The sequence below is a fragment of the Ctenocephalides felis genome, unplaced genomic scaffold (assembly GCF_003426905.1).
Source record: "Ctenocephalides felis isolate EL2017-DRISC unplaced genomic scaffold, ASM342690v1 CF-g0.4_SCAFFOLD_01604, whole genome shotgun sequence".
NCBI classification, from domain to species: Eukaryota; Metazoa; Arthropoda; class Insecta; order Siphonaptera; family Pulicidae; genus Ctenocephalides; species Ctenocephalides felis.
In genome coordinates, this window is record NW_020537758.1 from 1,788,138 (window position 1) to 1,804,594 (window position 16,457).

A 16,457-nucleotide genomic window follows, 5' to 3' on the forward strand; every position below is an offset into this window, starting at 1 on the left:
CAGTATTTTCAATTATTTTGCGATTTTCGTTGCCTGGAAACTGTTGCTAGCTGGTACTGTTGAAGTTTGACAGCTTTAAGTATTTTGTGAAGACCTTTGCATCAGGCGCTTCATTCTAGTTCTTTAAATTGTGTTTACCTGCCGCCTCGCACTTATTTGCTGTGCCATATTAATTTAAATGCCATCTACATTTAATCCTTCGAACTAACATATGGTAATTTTGAAAAACTTAGAGCTTGTTTTTCACTTACAAACGCGTGTCTTTTTGGGAACCTCCAACTACCTCGACGTCGACTTAACGTTCTTGGCTATTCTTTGCAAAATATATGGTATTGATGGGAAAGTCTTTTGTCAAATTCGGGAAACTAAACTTTTTTCATGCATTTAAATTAAAAACCTGACTCACTGAAAATAAACATACCTATAATAAATATTAATAAAACAAATATTTTTGAAAGATCAAGTATTTAATTAACAATAATTATTATTACACATATTCTATACAAATCTACTTATCATATAAACATTTGGCAATTGTTAAGTGTTAAACCCTATAATTCCTTTGGCCTTTTAAATGCATAACTTCAAAACTAACAATTAAGTACTCAATATTATAATATAAAAATATATTATAGATATAAACCATCAAAACTTAATCTCAAGTCTCAATATTAAAAATAAACAAAATTAATATCTCAGTTTATACATAGTCGTGTGTTCATTTCGCCTTTTGATATGTCACGATTCACAATTGACAAAATTGAGTTTTTCTCACGTCCACCTGGAAATAGAAAAAAAATATAATTAGAGCTTACTCTCTTATCTTACTACTCTTAGTATTTAATAATAATGCCATTCACTCCATTTAGCAAATTTATCAGATGATATCTAACACATGTCTTTTACTCTTATCTAAAATCTTATCTTATACCAAATCTGACCTCAGGCTGGTCGTCCTTGTCTGACTGACCGATCTATTTCTGCGAATCTGCTGTCTCGCCCTCGCGCGGCTCTCGCGCTCGCGTTTGCTATCGTTGTCCCTTTTCATCATCGAGCATTCCAAATCTGCGAGGAAAAGATAAAAGATGAAAAAAATTAATAAATTAACTTATCTATAAATCTTCATAGCAACTACAGACCCTAAAGCACTTGATAAACTCATAATTAGATAAAAATTGGTTTCATCCAAAAGAGGTTTGACACAATCACGAGAGTGTATATTTATCTTTTACCTGAATTTTAAAAATAATCCAAAAATCCTTAAAAAGAGATCACATGATTTAAGGACCTCTCCTCTACAGTATACTTTATTTATTTCTAACATATTTTTTTTTCTGTTTATTCATGATATACTTTGTTATTTTACAATTCAATTGATTTATTTTGAATAACTATAATTTATAAATTAATTAATTAACAAGTTAAGAAAAATTACTTTAATAAAACGAAAAGACTCTACCGACGAGCAACCAGAAATTTGAGCAAGAAAAAAAGGAGTCTACTGACGAGTCAACCTAAAATTTTTTTAGGACTTTACTGTTAAGCAAACTAAAAAGTATTTCGAACGAAATAAGAAAGACTCTTACGAATAAACTGAAAAGTTGCTGAAATAAAATGAAAAACGACTCTACTGACGAGAAAACTGAAAATTTGCTCAAATAAAATGAAAAGGACTCTACTGATGAGCAATTCTGTAGAGGATTCATACGAAATAAAAGTCTAAGGTGTGAGGGTGAAAATTTAGGACTATGGTTTTTTCTACAATCAGCGTGTTGGAAAGTAAGGCTAGGTTTTTATTTTGTTTTTATTTAGTTTTACTAAGTCGAAATAAATTCAGAAACATTATTAAACGGATTTAGTTTTACTAACAATAATTGGAAATAAATTTAGAAATATTATTAAGTATTTCTCTTTTTTATACTATTTCTATCTAAGGTAATAAAGCAAGATTGTGCAAAGAGTCTATAAATTGTGTTTTGTTCGTGGTAGAGTAATTATATATATATATATATATATATATATATATATTTTTTTTTTTTTGTTACAATTTATTTTTGTTAATCAAGACTTTAATGTCTTATTTACAAAATTGATATGAGCAAAAAAAAAAATACAAAAAAACACAAAATGCAATACATTGAATATAAAATGAAAAAAGTTGAAATAAAAATTAAATTAAAACAGTAATACAAAAATAATAACATAAATGAACGATGACGTGATGATGTATGCCGCGTACTACGTCAGGACGCGTGCAGACATTGGGCTAGGAGTTTGGTAGATCGGAAGGCCATTTCTTGCTCAATCTTCTTATCGGTCTCTGAATCGCTTGAATTGTAGGATTTGTATGCTGGATTAATTTGTTGTTAAAAGATGAACTTCTAATCTTGATCATTTCGTTGAAAATTCGAAATATACCAAGGCGCATTAGTAAGGATACGCAGAATTTTATTCTGGCACCTTTGAATGATGTTTATGTTAGATTTGCAAGAGCAACCCCATAGTTCGATTCCATAAGTCCAAATGGGCACTATGATAGTTTTATACAAAAGTACCTTGTTATCAAGAGAGATTTCAGATTTCCTCCCAAAAAGCCAGTAAAAATCTTTTATTTTCAGTTGGATTTGTTTCTTTTTATATTCAATGTGCGTTCTCCATGTCAATTTCGAATCAATGTGCATGCCTAAATATTTAACAGAATTGCATAGTGGAATTATTGAATTGTTCATGATGATAGGTGGACTATTGTGATGTTTTAGAGAAACAATTATGTGCTGAGATTTTTCGATATTGATTTTGATATTCCAATCTAAAAACCATTTTTCGAGACTAGATAAATAATTTTGTAACTGACAAGTTGCTGTTCTAATATCGGAATTGCATGAAATAATTGCTATGTCATCGGCGTAAGTGCATATGGTTAGAAGATCATCTGTGGGCATATCGTTTGTGAAAAGAAGATAAAGTACAGGGCTTAGCACACTGCCCTGTGGTACCCCGCATTCTATATTTCTGATGCTCGAAGTCACATCTTTAATTTTGATTCTAAATTTTCTATTAAGCAAATATGAGCTTAAGATATTGAAGTAGTTTGGAAAAGTTGTTTTGATTTTATATAGGAGTCCTGAGTGCCAAACCTTATCGAAAGCCTGACTGACATCTAAGAATACGGCTACACTGTGTTCCTTTCTATTCATGGCTTCAAGAATACGAGACACCGTTCTGTTGCATTGTTGAATTGTAGAGTGATTTTTTCTGAAGCCAAACTGATGGTGAGGAATCCAACTATCATTCGGATGATCTTCTGACAATCTCTGCAACAAAAGTCTCTCTAAAATTTTCGATAAATCGATAAAAGACTGATAGGACGGTATGAACTAGCAGTGTGATGGTTTTTGTTTGGTTTAGCGATCATAATAATTTCTGCAGTCTTCCACGCTGTGGGCCAATAATTGTATTGAAGTATGGCGTTGAAAATATTTGTTATATATAAGATACCTTTTGTAGGCAATTCTTTTAACATCTTTGGAGTAATTTTATCCATACCTGGCGAAGATCTATTTTTTATCCTTTTTATTTCACATAAGACATCATTTGGTGAAAAATGTCCTAACGGTGTAGAATGTATGGGTTGATTTACGAAATTGTTAATTAAATTATTCTGGGAAATATTTCGAGCGCTAAAAATGCTACTTAGATGATCAGCAAATGCCTCCGCTTTTTCTTCGTTGCTTTTTGCCCAAATGAATCCGTTTTGGTTGGTTATTTTCAGAGGAGGGTTTTGTTGTAGGGGTTTCTTTTGTTTCTGATTGGTTTCCATATGGAATTATCGTACCTATTTAACTGCAATATATACGACCTGAATGTACAATTCTTCCATTCTTTCATTTTTTTCCTCAGCGTGTTATTGAGATGATTAAGCGATGTCTTATCCGTTGGTAGATGAGAATGTTGCCAGGTTCGTCTTGCTCTTCGTTTCTGTGCAATTAGCTTCTTAATCTCTTGCGGAATTATTAGATTATCATTTCTTGGATTAATGTTCGGGGTGATCTGCTTGGTTGTTTCACGTACAATCTCAGAAAAATAATCTATATTATTTTCTATATCAATAACGCTTGTAGGCCTAGATTTTGGAAATAATTTTGAATCAAGTATGGATTTGAATTGAATCCAGTTAGAAAGATTGTTGTGTAGAATATGATTGTTGATAACTGGAGTAGGAAATGTGCTAAACGTCACAAGTATTGGAGAATGATCTGAAGAGAGATCGTAACTAGATTCAATATTGAGATTTGAAAGATCAATACCTTTCACAATAAAAAAATCTAAAAGGTCTGGAACTTTAGTAGGGTCAGAAGGCCAATAAGTTGGACTGCAAGTTGAAATAAAGGAGAGGTTATTTTGCCCTATGGCTGCATGAAGAATCTTTCCTTTGGCTGTAGTCAGTCTAGAACCCCAGGCAATATGTTTACAATTAAAGTCACCACCAATGATAAATTTATTACCTAATTGAGAGAAAAATGAAGAAAACTGAGCACAAGAAATTTTGAATCTTGGTGGACAATAAACAGCAGAAACACAAAAATTATATAAATTTGTTTCAACAGAAATTTGAGTTGCTTGTAGAAAATCATCAGAAATATTTGGTAGAACAAAATGCTTTATATTATTTTTGATTAATATAGCCGAACCGCCGCGAGCCCTGCCACTTGGGTGATTTGAATTATAAGTAGTGTAGTTATAAATTTTGAAGTAATTTTTTTCAGTGAAGTGAGTTTCTGAGATTAATAAGATATCTATTAAGTTTAACTTTAAAAAACATTCTACTTCATTTTTGTGAGGTATTAAACCGTTGGCATTCCATTCAGCAATTTTAATTATTTTTGCCATTGCTTTTGTTGTTGACTAACGTGGATAACATATTTATTATTATGGTGTTCTGTTGCAAAAGCTGATTGAAGATATTTTTAAATTCTAAAATAAGTGTTGCTAGAGAATCAGAATCAGGATTTGAAGGTGAATGATTAGAAGCAGAGTAATTGTTTTTTGCAATGTCTGCATAGGATGAATTTTGAATTGTTGGATTTAAGGCCGGAGAAATGTTGTTTATTTTATTATTAGAATTAGAATTATTAGAATTTTTAAAATTTTGGTTATTTGGATTTGGATTTATGACTGATTCATTTACTGGAGATTTGTTTCTTTGTTCTTTAATTTTTTGGAAGTATGAGCAACCGCGATAATTAGCTGGATGAGCACCGTCGCAAAAATAACAACATGCCGGAGCATTCGGATCTTTGGTACAAGCTATAGTATTATGATTGTCACCGCATTTTAGGCAAGCAAATGGTCTATTGCAGTATTTTTTGGTGTGATTAAAGAGTTGACAGCGAGTGCATTGTATAATGTTGTTGGACTTTCTCGGTGGTTCGACGCGTATTATGCAGTTGAATAATTTATAAATGTTATAAATATTTTTGTTATTTCTATTTGGTTCCAGATCAACAAAAAACATATTAAGAGGTTCTTTTGTTATTCTATGTCTAATATTTAGGATATTACGTACGACATGACCCTGTTTTAATAGTTCTAATTTAATTGCATCTGTGCTTGTTGAAAAGTGTACATTTCTAAGAACAACCCTATAAGCCTTCTCTTCTTTTAATTGATATGTATGATATACGGCATTAGTTTCTTTTAGATGTCTAGATAAAGTTCGAAAATGGTCGACAGAATTACATAGAATTTTAAATGTATTGTTAGCTAAACTTCTCAGGAAATATTGATCGTGCGGAATTATTTCATTTAATTGATTAGACATATCATTGATATCGTCAACTCCATAAATAAATATTGGAGGGGGCTTACTGACTGGAGCCGGTTTAACTGAGTTGTCATCATTAGCTGTTTCTATTGTTGAAAGGGCCGAAAATCGGTTTTGAATTTTGACATCTATTCCTAATGGTTCAAATGAAGTTTTTCTTTTTTTGAAATTGACTACTTGCCATGAATTAGGAGGTTTCTTGACATCAGAATGTGGTTGAGTGAGGCTTGTAGATGCACTATTACTAGATGATATTACTTCCTGTCTTGAGTCAGAAACTGATGAAGTTGAACGCAGCGAGACCTTTTCCGATGTAAACATATTGGTCCGACCTTCTTCGCGAGGTATCTTGCTGTATTTGCTGGATCCAATAACGGTCTTTCGTAGTTTTGGGATTTCTGATGGTTTACTGTCCGATTCCATATTCGCTTCTATATCTTGATTGAAATGTAAGACATTTTTTTGATTCCACAAACGCACATTAGAGTCTCGATTATGTATGGTTTTTTGTAAGCAATTATTTAATTATCTGTACACTTTTGTAAGCTTTTCATGCAATTTTAATAAACCGTAAAATTCAATCTGACATGCACTTGTTTTTTTTCCATATATATATATATATAATTATATATATAAGTGGTAGAGTAATTATATATATATAATTTATAAACTCACCAAATTCTCTAATGAGTGTTCTATCGCGCTGCTTTTTGCTGCTCTTACTGCTCCAATTTCTGCTTTTATCTCTTCTTACTAAAAATTAATACATTTAGTAAAAATTCATCTTCATCAAATCCATCTCTAAAAATTTCTTTTCTAAATTTAAATTTATTCGAAAATTTTGGAATACAATCTTATAACCAAGGACGTTAAATATTTTTTCTATAGTATATATTTTTATTAGTTTTTCTTCTATAAATCTATTTTTTTTTAATGTCTTCTGTCTAAATATTTCTAAATATTTATATTTTAATCAGTCTTTATGTTTTAATCAGTAATTTATATCTCTGATAATAATATTTATATAAATTTTGGATATATTTGTTTTTTTTTTAATATTTACCTCCTTTTGCGCCTTTTGAGCTGCAGCACAAAGTCAAAGCAAAACTGTCTCGAAAGCTTTTTGACATAAACCCGTAGACAATCGGATTTATACAGCTAAAAAAATTTTATTATAATTAATTTTCTATATACCAAAAATTAAATTCATATTCATATTAAGTCCTTTAAAAATTACATGGAATACAGTAAATAAATGCACAAATAAGATGTTAATACAAGAAAATTGATGTAGTCTAATTTAGTACAGCCGGATTATAGGTAAATTACGTCATAGTTCTTTGCCATATAAATTGTTTTTGTAAACATTTTAGTTATATTACTCCAACATGACTACTAAATGAATTAGTTATTTAAAATGTATCTCATACATTTGAAACTTGCTTCTATAGTGCTTGAGTTCACAAAAGATTCCTGTTTTAAAAATCGTAAAATCCGGAACACAAACCATCTCCAATACCTAGATGCCGCCTGTCTTTCGGTATCTATTATAATATTATCTTTTATTATAATTCCCCTAATCTCTAGAAAAGGTATCCATTATCCTTTACCTGTTTCTTATTTCCCTACCTGTTGAAATAGGCCATGAGATGGAACGCGGTGTGCCAGTGCTTGTTGGGTCCCTGTCTGACCGGAGATCCAAGGCCAAAAGAGGTCATAACATTGTCCACCAGCAACGGAGACCAGCAGACCGCGAAAAGGGTAACAACCACCGACAGCATGTGTATCACCTGTCTGACCATCTTCTGTTCGGAGCTGGAGGTCCTGGGACCGATTCGGCGCCTCTTCACTTTACCTGGTAAATGACAGAGATGTAAAGAAGAGTAGCATACCTCAACCTGCTGTTTTATATTTGAGAATATTAGTGCAGTAAACAGAGCGTTTTAGGTCTGAATTTTTTTACTGTGCGTTGAATGAAATTTTGGAATTAGGTTCATCTTACCCTCAAGTTCAAAAGTGAAAACAATTCGGATGACACCCCTTCTCAATTGTGTAATTAAATTTTTTCAAAATAACGTCGGAAATCGATAGAAGAACAAATTATAAGAAAAACTAGTGGGGTGTATGGCATCGTGCCTTAAGGCAAATTGCTGGAACTTCCCGTACCGTAACAAAATGTTCGAGGAGTACTGAATGTTTTTAAATAGATTATTATAAATATTGTAACATTATTGTAATTATTTTCGATATACAAAAAAAACTAAAAAAAAAAATTATACAGTTTTTTTTTCCAAAATCAATTATTTTCTTAAGACAAGTAGAAAGTTCTTTGAATCATTTAAATCGGACTCTTAGTTCTCTCAAAAACTGCCATTTTTTACATATTTAGCTCCGTATCTTCGAAATGGCTGGGCCTGCCTTTGCCAAAAACTAATAAACACTTCTCCCAATCATTACTAATTGAATGTTTTTTAGATCATTCAAATCGGATACTCCGTTCTCTCAAAAAGTCGATTTCTATTTTTTGCGCTTGTTGCTCCGTATCTCCGAAACGGCTAGACCTGCCTTCGCCAAAAACTAATTAGTTCTTTTCCCTATCAATAGGAATCGAATGTTTTTTGAACCATTCAAATCGGTTGATCCGTGCGCCCGAAAACGTGACTGGAAATTTGTATCCATACATACATACACACACACACACACATCCATTTTTTCTGAAGTATGCCAAAACGTTCAGAAACTTTTAAAACGTCGAGAAATGTAAAAATTTTCAATTCCGATTTTCGGCCCATTACAATAACTTACCCTACGGGAAGTTAAAATGTCTTTTATAGTTTTTCAAAAAAACTAATACTTTTCAAGTTACTGGCCACTAAAGATTCATATATTTCAGGCGTTTTTTTTTGTTTTTTTGCAAATATCTCCTGAAATATACATTTTAATGAAAATCATGTAATGAACAAAATATTGTCAATAAAAATCTTAATAAATCGGTATTACATAAAGTGCTCTAGGAAAAATATTAAGCAAGATTTGAAAGAGCAAAGTTGATTTTTTATTTCGTTCAAGATTTAATTGTTGTATTTAAAGCCATCTAGTGTCGAGGTTTTACATTTTATGCATTTCGGTGAAATTGGGTTTTATAGTGCTCAATATTATTTAAAATGAGTGCTGTTACAAGTTTTTTGCGTGTAAAATGAGTCAGCTATCATGCAAATAAGAAGTATATACAAAGTTTTTTTCTTTCAAATCATATGGTTTAATGAGCGAAATTTCCACCAGAATTAAAGTAATTCACATTCCATCTAGAATTCACTTCATTATACACATCTTAATGGATTTTAGCAGATTCACTACTTTAGTACAAACTATTTTCAGAAAACTCACGATTTTATAAAAACTTTTTTTTCCAATTTGCTTTGCTTTCCTAGAATACTTTATGTAACACCGATTTATTAAGATTTTTATTGACATTATTTTGTTCATTTACATGATTTTCGTAAAAATGTATATTTTAGGAGATATTTGCAAAAAAACGAAGAAAAACGCCAAAAATATATGAATGTTTAGTTACTAGTAATTTGAAAAGTATTAGTTTATTTGAAAAACTATAAAAGACATTTTTTTTCTTATAATTAGTTCATCTATCGATTTCCGGCGTTATTTTGAAAAAATGTAATTACACAATTGAGAAGGGGTGTCATCCGAATTGTTTTCACTTTTTGAACCTAATTCCAAAATTTCATTCAATTCGGAGCACAGTAATAAAATTCAAAAGTTATAGCCTTTTTGCCTCTCCGTTTACTGCACTATATAATATATACATCACTCACCTTTGTGTAATTTTTGCATAACAATATAGTTCTTAGGATCCCCCAATCCATTTTCCACTAAACTATCATCCGCTACCGAATTGTCGGTACAATTATTATAAAACCCTGCTGCAGAAGTAACTTCCCCGTTATCACAGACTAAATTATACGACTTGCTATTAAAACTATTTGCGTTCTCATTGGGAGAAACATCCTTGCTGGCACCGACATCTTCAGACTGATCATTGCCGGAATTGTTGTTGGACTTATTGGAATCATCCTTTTTATCACCATCATTTTTATCATCTTGTTTCAAAAGTCCTGAATCTTCTTCCTGATAATTTACTTTCCCGCAGGATGTTATTTCGCCGCCTATGGGTCGCCCCGCCGAGGATTGAATTCGGGGGTCCATCTGGCGGCCTCCGGTCATCCGGTGTCTTCGCTCGGTCACTTTCCAGATTTCGCAACAGATAGCGGCGTAGCATAGGGACATCGCAGCCGTCGGAGCCAGGAGGACGAGGACTAGCATGTAGATCTGAAATAATAAAAATAAATATTGCTGTAAATAGCATTTTGCCTTGAGGCAAGTTGCTCGAATTTTCAGAAATTTGCAAATAATCTACTTAACTAGCTGTAAGTGGAATTCTGTCTTTAGGCAATTACGGCAACGTGCCTTAAGGCAAATTGCTGGAACTTCCCGTACCACAATTCAAAATTCGAATAATTAAAAATAATCAATAATAATCAATAAAAGTTGATCAATGATATGAAACTTTTAATAAAATTTCGAACCATATTAAATCATTCTATCTTAAATTTATTTTGAAATATTTTGAAAATTCTAAACTTTTTTTCAAAGCAATCGTACTGCTTTAACTACATAAAGACGAAATATCGAAGCGCGTAGGTCGTCGCCGTCTAACGCATAAACATTAGTACGGAACCCATAGGAATGTAAACAAAATTTATACTTATTGTTAAAATCTCTATAAAATATCTGATAATTTAATGTGCATATGTCTAATGGTCATTTTTGACCACCAAATGGCTCATTTTTTTGCTAGATCTCCGAAACCGCTACATGAAAATTTGATCAATTCTTCATCTTGTCAATACAAGTAAAATGTTTTTTGAATTATTCTAATCGGACCTCCGTTCTCTTAAAAACGGAGTTACCGTTTTCGGCACTTTTTGCCCCGTATCTTCGGAACGGCTAGACCTGCCTTCGCCAAAAACTAATCAGCACGTCTCCTTATCAATACGAATCGAATGTTTGTTGAATTATTCAAATCGGTTGATCCGTGTTCCCGAAATCGTCGACAAAATTTGTATCCGCACACACACACACACACATACATCCATTTTTTCTAAGGTATGACAAAATGTTCAGAAGATTTTGAAACGTAAAGATATATAAAAATTTTCATTTTCGATTTTTTTGCGATTATTATAACTTGCCCTATGGGAAGTTAACTAGTGGTGCTAATTGCAAGAACTTTCCTTAATGTAATTTAACATTTTCAAAAGCTCTATAATTGTGAAAAAAATTTTTTTGCTGATATTGATATTTTTGAAAAAAAATGAACTTTTTTGAAAATCTTGAAAAATTTGAAAAAATATCGATTTTTTTTTAAATCTTCATATTTTTGAAGACATTCAAACAAATTTGAAATTATTTTATTAAATATATATTAAGTATTTTTGAAATTTTTGAAAATAATGAGCTTTTTAAAAATTTTGAAAAAATTGATGAAGGATAGATTTTTTTAAATGTTGAAGTTTTTGAAGAAATTCAAACAAATTTGAGATTATTTTATAATTTTGATTTTTTGGTCAAAAGTTTCCCTTTTTTTGACTCATAAAATTGCCATTTCTGGCACTTTTTGTCCCGTATTTCCGAAACAGCGAGTCCTGCCATTGCCAAAAACTATTACGTCTCTTTACCGGTAGGAATCGAATGTTTTTTGAGTTATTCAAATCGGTTGACGAAAAACTGTATCCGCACACACATACACACACAGACATCCATTTTTTCTAAGGTATGCCAAAATGTTCAGAAACCTCTGAAACGTACAGATATATAAAATTTTATATTCTCGATTTTTTTGGAAGTTAATATATAAACTAGTGGTGCATGGCATTGTGTCTTAAGGCGAATTGCTGGAACTTCCCGTACCGTAATTGATCTATGCAAAATCACAATTGTTCTGAATATTTTCAAATTAATTAAATAAAACTTTTATATCGGAGTATATAAAAGTGTTCCATAGAAAATATTGTAAATTTTATCTAGTTTCACCGTATCTAACTGAAAATAGATGGTTTTGCTAAAATTGTCTTAAATTTTTTGTGTCTTTGCATTCAGAAACCTAAATCCTTCTGTACAAAACGTAAAAATTATTTTACTAACTCCAATATATTTTTATTGTTTAACAAATATTTGTAGTATTTAATTGAACTTATTATTTATCCTCGGCAAACTCTTAAAATCCTTTTTCTCATTGATTTTCTTTCATTTTATTTATTTTATGTATTTTAGCCTCGCGATGTCCTTCCTCTTCCGAGTAAACAGCAAATTCAAACATTTACAAAACGATATTTTTTTCATTATTTATATCTGTTGTCTTATACTAAATAATACTATTATTAATATTGATCGAATAATAATCCCTCGACCTACCTACTCAAAAGTCGTTTTTCAATGTTAAACAAGAGAAATGATGTTTTTGCAAACACTATGCACTTTATCTTCAGATTTATATTCTTGAATTATAATTTTGTTCGCAGTAGACGCGAAATAAATTAGAATAAATTATAAAAAATGGGAAGGATGGACTTGTGATTTATTTTGATGCAGAATACTAAGATAAATTTAAAATTGAAATGGCATTTATTATAACTATGATTTATTTAATTTTGTACAAATTTACTAAATATTTTATGTATTTTACATGAACTGTTTAAAAGTTACAAGACAAATAACAAATAAATGCATTAATTCATAAAAAAACTGAGCGCGCGCTTATTTACATTCATAATGTCTATTTATAAGTATACAGAGTTGCTATAGGGTATTATAATGTCAGAAAATTTTATCAACTGTTTAATTTTCTATAAAGTTTTCTAATATTTATTAATATTATATATTTTAATACAAACAAACCGTTTAAAAGTTAAAACAAATTTAATAAATAAATGCGCCAACGAGTTGCATTGCTAAATCATCATTGCAACTATACTTGAATAAGGATTAAAAAGTTATGCATTTTCAGTCGTCATTTTAAAATACACCGAGTTGCTGTAGGGTACCATAATATTAAAAGATATTAAAGATTATTTAATTTTAAACAAATTTGTCAAATATTTTATTTATATTAAACAAACGGTATAAAAGTTACAAGGGATATCATAAATCAATGCACGGTTGAAGATGCAGTTTGCAATTGAAAAAGCGAATCTGGTAAACGTTTTTGCAATTTGAAAGTATACCGAGTTGTTGTAGAGTCTTTAGATATTAGAAAAATATATAGATCGTTAAAATTTGAATAATTTTTTCTCACAAATAATTTATATCAACCGAATGGTTTTTTATTTACAAAGCGTGCAAAACATAAATGTACTTTTGGAGCATTCATATAAATTTTACACTTTTGAAGTCAATTTTAAAGTACACCGAGTTGTTGTATGGTTATATAATGTTAAAGAATATTATAGAGTATTAAATTTTGTACAAATTTGACCAAAAATTGCTTCTATTCTTTCAAAATTAATTAAATAACAATAAATTTCCTTTACCCTTACCTCGTAGGCTCTCCATAGAGTAACGTTGTCCCAATCGCGGACGCACCAGTACGCCTTGAATTTCTCGCCCACTTGCATTTGCACCTTAGAAAAATCGGGTAAAAATTACAAAAATCCCGATTTTTATATTTTATTTATTTAAGGCACACATTAAAGTTCTCGTTTGTGTAAATTACCTGTGCAAAAAGTATTGGTATGGCTAGCAAAAGTGATGCTAACCATATGCCTGCAATTATTCTTCTGGCTTGACTTACTGTGCAAATGTATCGGGCTTTCATGGGGTGGACGATGGCGTAATATCTGGGAAAAATATAAATTTAAATTATAATTAATTGAAATTAGTATAAAGAATTAGTTCATTCTCAAAATTCTTAATTTATTTTTATTTTCATATATATTTTATAACTTTTTATAAGATTATAAAAAATACATATATGCCCACACTACGAATCATTTTGGATATTTTTGTATTATATTAATTAAAAAGCTGTATCATTATGATTTCTAAAACTATTCGGTATTTTTAAACTTTCTAATCTTAATTGAAAATAAAAAATTGACTCGTGCAATAAGTTTAACATAATAACCACGAACGATGGAAATTATGTACTAGAAATTCTCTTCTCTCATAATGAATATAAAATTTAAACAGACCTTCATGAATATAGTTTATCACAAAGTTTTTCAGCTTTTTATATGAAATAACTGTTTGAAATTATTAATTAAAATCGATGTGAAAGGGCTTTCGAACAATTTGAAACGATTTGATGTTACATAACAAATAACTAATAATCGACATGGAAGTAACTATTATATAACTATTAGTGAATTGACTGAATTATACGCAGTTGATGGAAATATCTAGTAGTAACGATATTATATGTATATATATATATATATATATATATATGTGTGTGTATGTATATAAGAAATCGATATGAAACATGAATGAAACGTCTGTGATTTATCGTTTTTCGTTTCATTAGACAATAATTTTCCGGTCATTTTAGCAAAATCATTCATTACTGAAACAAACAGCCAATTAAGATAGAATATAATATATATCTATAATATATATTATATATTTTATTTGAATGGTCTTTAAATTAAGGTTCATATAATATATTTTATTTGAGTTTAAAAATCGGGCGTTACATCAATAAAAAATAGAATGAGAGTTTTTAGAAATTTATTTAAAATCCATACGTTTCTGCTAGCATCTTAACCTTCATTCAGTGGCAATCAATATAAAAATTAAAACTAAATAAATATGTAAAAAAATTGAAGGAAAACAATAATAATGATAAAAAACAATAATAATGATAAAAAACAATAATAAAAGGTATGAGAATGTATGTCATCATTCAGTAATCACCAGGTCAAAAGCATGAAACTTATACATCTTAAAAAAATTAAATGTTTTGACTGAATTTATTGCAAAACCATAATTATTAGAAAAATAAGAATTATTACTATTATAATATTTAAATGAATAATAGAAAAAATCATACTGTGTAACTTGTAAAAGAGACAAAACCAATGTCAATTGACATTACATTTAAATTTTCATTAAATTTCGTTCGCTTTTGATCTGGTGATTACTGCATGATGACACACATCAAGTGTCGAAACGTATAACTAAAAAAATGTTTTTTCCTTAATTTATTAACTTCTTAACTTATAGGGTAAGGTAATACACCGAAAATCTAAATTGAATTTTTTTGCATATCTTCACGTTTCAGAGGTTTCTAAACGTTTTGTCATTCCTCAAAAAAAAATGGATGTGTGTGTGTGTTTTGTGTGTCCGCATTTTTTCGTCCACGTTTTCGGCCGCACGGATCAACCGATTTGAATCATTCAAATAACATTCGATTCTTATTGATAGGAAGATGTGCTGATTAGTTTTTGGTAAAGGCAGGTCCAGGAGATACGGAAATCCGAGCAAAGAGTGCAGAAAATAGAAGTCGAGTTTTTCATGAAAATAAAACCACAAAACTTAGTGAAAAAATCGGTGGATAGATATCTTTGAAAATTTCATAATTTTTTCACTAAGTTTTTGTGGTTTTATTTTTATGAAATTTTCAAAGATATCTGTACACGGATTTTATATATTCAATTTGTAATGATTGAGAAAAGTGGTGATTAGTTTTTGTAAATGTAGGTCCAGCCATTTCAAAGATGCAGAGCTAAATGAACAAAAATGGTAGTTTTTGAGAGAACTAAGCACCCGATTTGAATGATTTAAAAAACTTACTGTGTTGACAAAACAATTGAGTTTTTTTTTCTAAAAAAATTGTTTTTTTGCATATCGAAAATGATTTAGATTTAATTTTAAATCTGGCTCTTTAATTTTAAAGTTCTAAAGCTTACTTATATACTTTAAATAAATAATTTCAACTTTGCAATCAGTTTATATAATTCTTATAAATATTAGACAATGTTACAATATTTACAATCTATTTGAAAACATTTCGTTACGGTACTGGAAGTTCCAGCACTTTGCCTTCAGGCACGATGCCATACACCACTAGTCAAATATGTTTCAATGTTGAAAAAATTTCAAGCTATTTATATATATATATATATATATATATATATATATATCATTTTTGCTTACCTTTCTATGCTCATTGCAGTCAAAGTGAGTACTGAGCAAATTGCAGAAACATTCTGCATATAATGCACCGATTTGCATAAAAATAAACCCAGAGCCCACGTGTAGGAAAATAGTTTTGCAATCTGAAATAAAAAGAAACAAATATACTACTCGATAAATCTAAAATAATAACATATACATACATCAAATTTTAAAATTACAAAAGCATGTAAAAGCATGAAAAAGCATGAAAAATGTAAAAAGTTTTCTTTTTAAAGCTCTGGTGTTTGTTTCTGTTCAAGAATTTTTTTATATATAAATTTTAATTGTCATTAGAAACTATTACACTTACACAGCAGTTTTTTTAATATTTATTTACACTAGTAGTGTATGGCATCGTGCCTTAAGGCAAATTGCTGAAACT

At 30.0% G+C, this 16,457-nt stretch overlaps 1 protein-coding gene across 1 annotated transcript in view; it reads right to left on the bottom strand.

Annotated features, from left to right (window-relative positions):
- Positions 1 to 657: 657 nt before the first annotated feature.
- Positions 658 to 16,457, bottom strand: part of LOC113372759 (somatostatin receptor type 1-like) — a 52,787-nt gene continuing 36,987 nt past the window's right edge. Inside the window, exons 4-12 of the mRNA XM_026613102.1 lie at positions 16,055 to 16,176; positions 13,614 to 13,737; positions 13,438 to 13,521; positions 9,658 to 10,171; positions 7,454 to 7,679; positions 6,888 to 6,982; positions 6,500 to 6,577; positions 942 to 1,065; positions 658 to 781 (exon numbers count right to left, since the gene is read on the bottom strand). Coding sequence (XP_026468887.1) covers positions 772 to 781; positions 942 to 1,065; positions 6,500 to 6,577; positions 6,888 to 6,982; positions 7,454 to 7,679; positions 9,658 to 10,171; positions 13,438 to 13,521; positions 13,614 to 13,737; positions 16,055 to 16,176 — 1,377 coding nt within the window. The 3' untranslated portion in view covers positions 658 to 771. The remainder of the gene's footprint in view (positions 782 to 941; positions 1,066 to 6,499; positions 6,578 to 6,887; positions 6,983 to 7,453; positions 7,680 to 9,657; positions 10,172 to 13,437; positions 13,522 to 13,613; positions 13,738 to 16,054; positions 16,177 to 16,457) is intronic.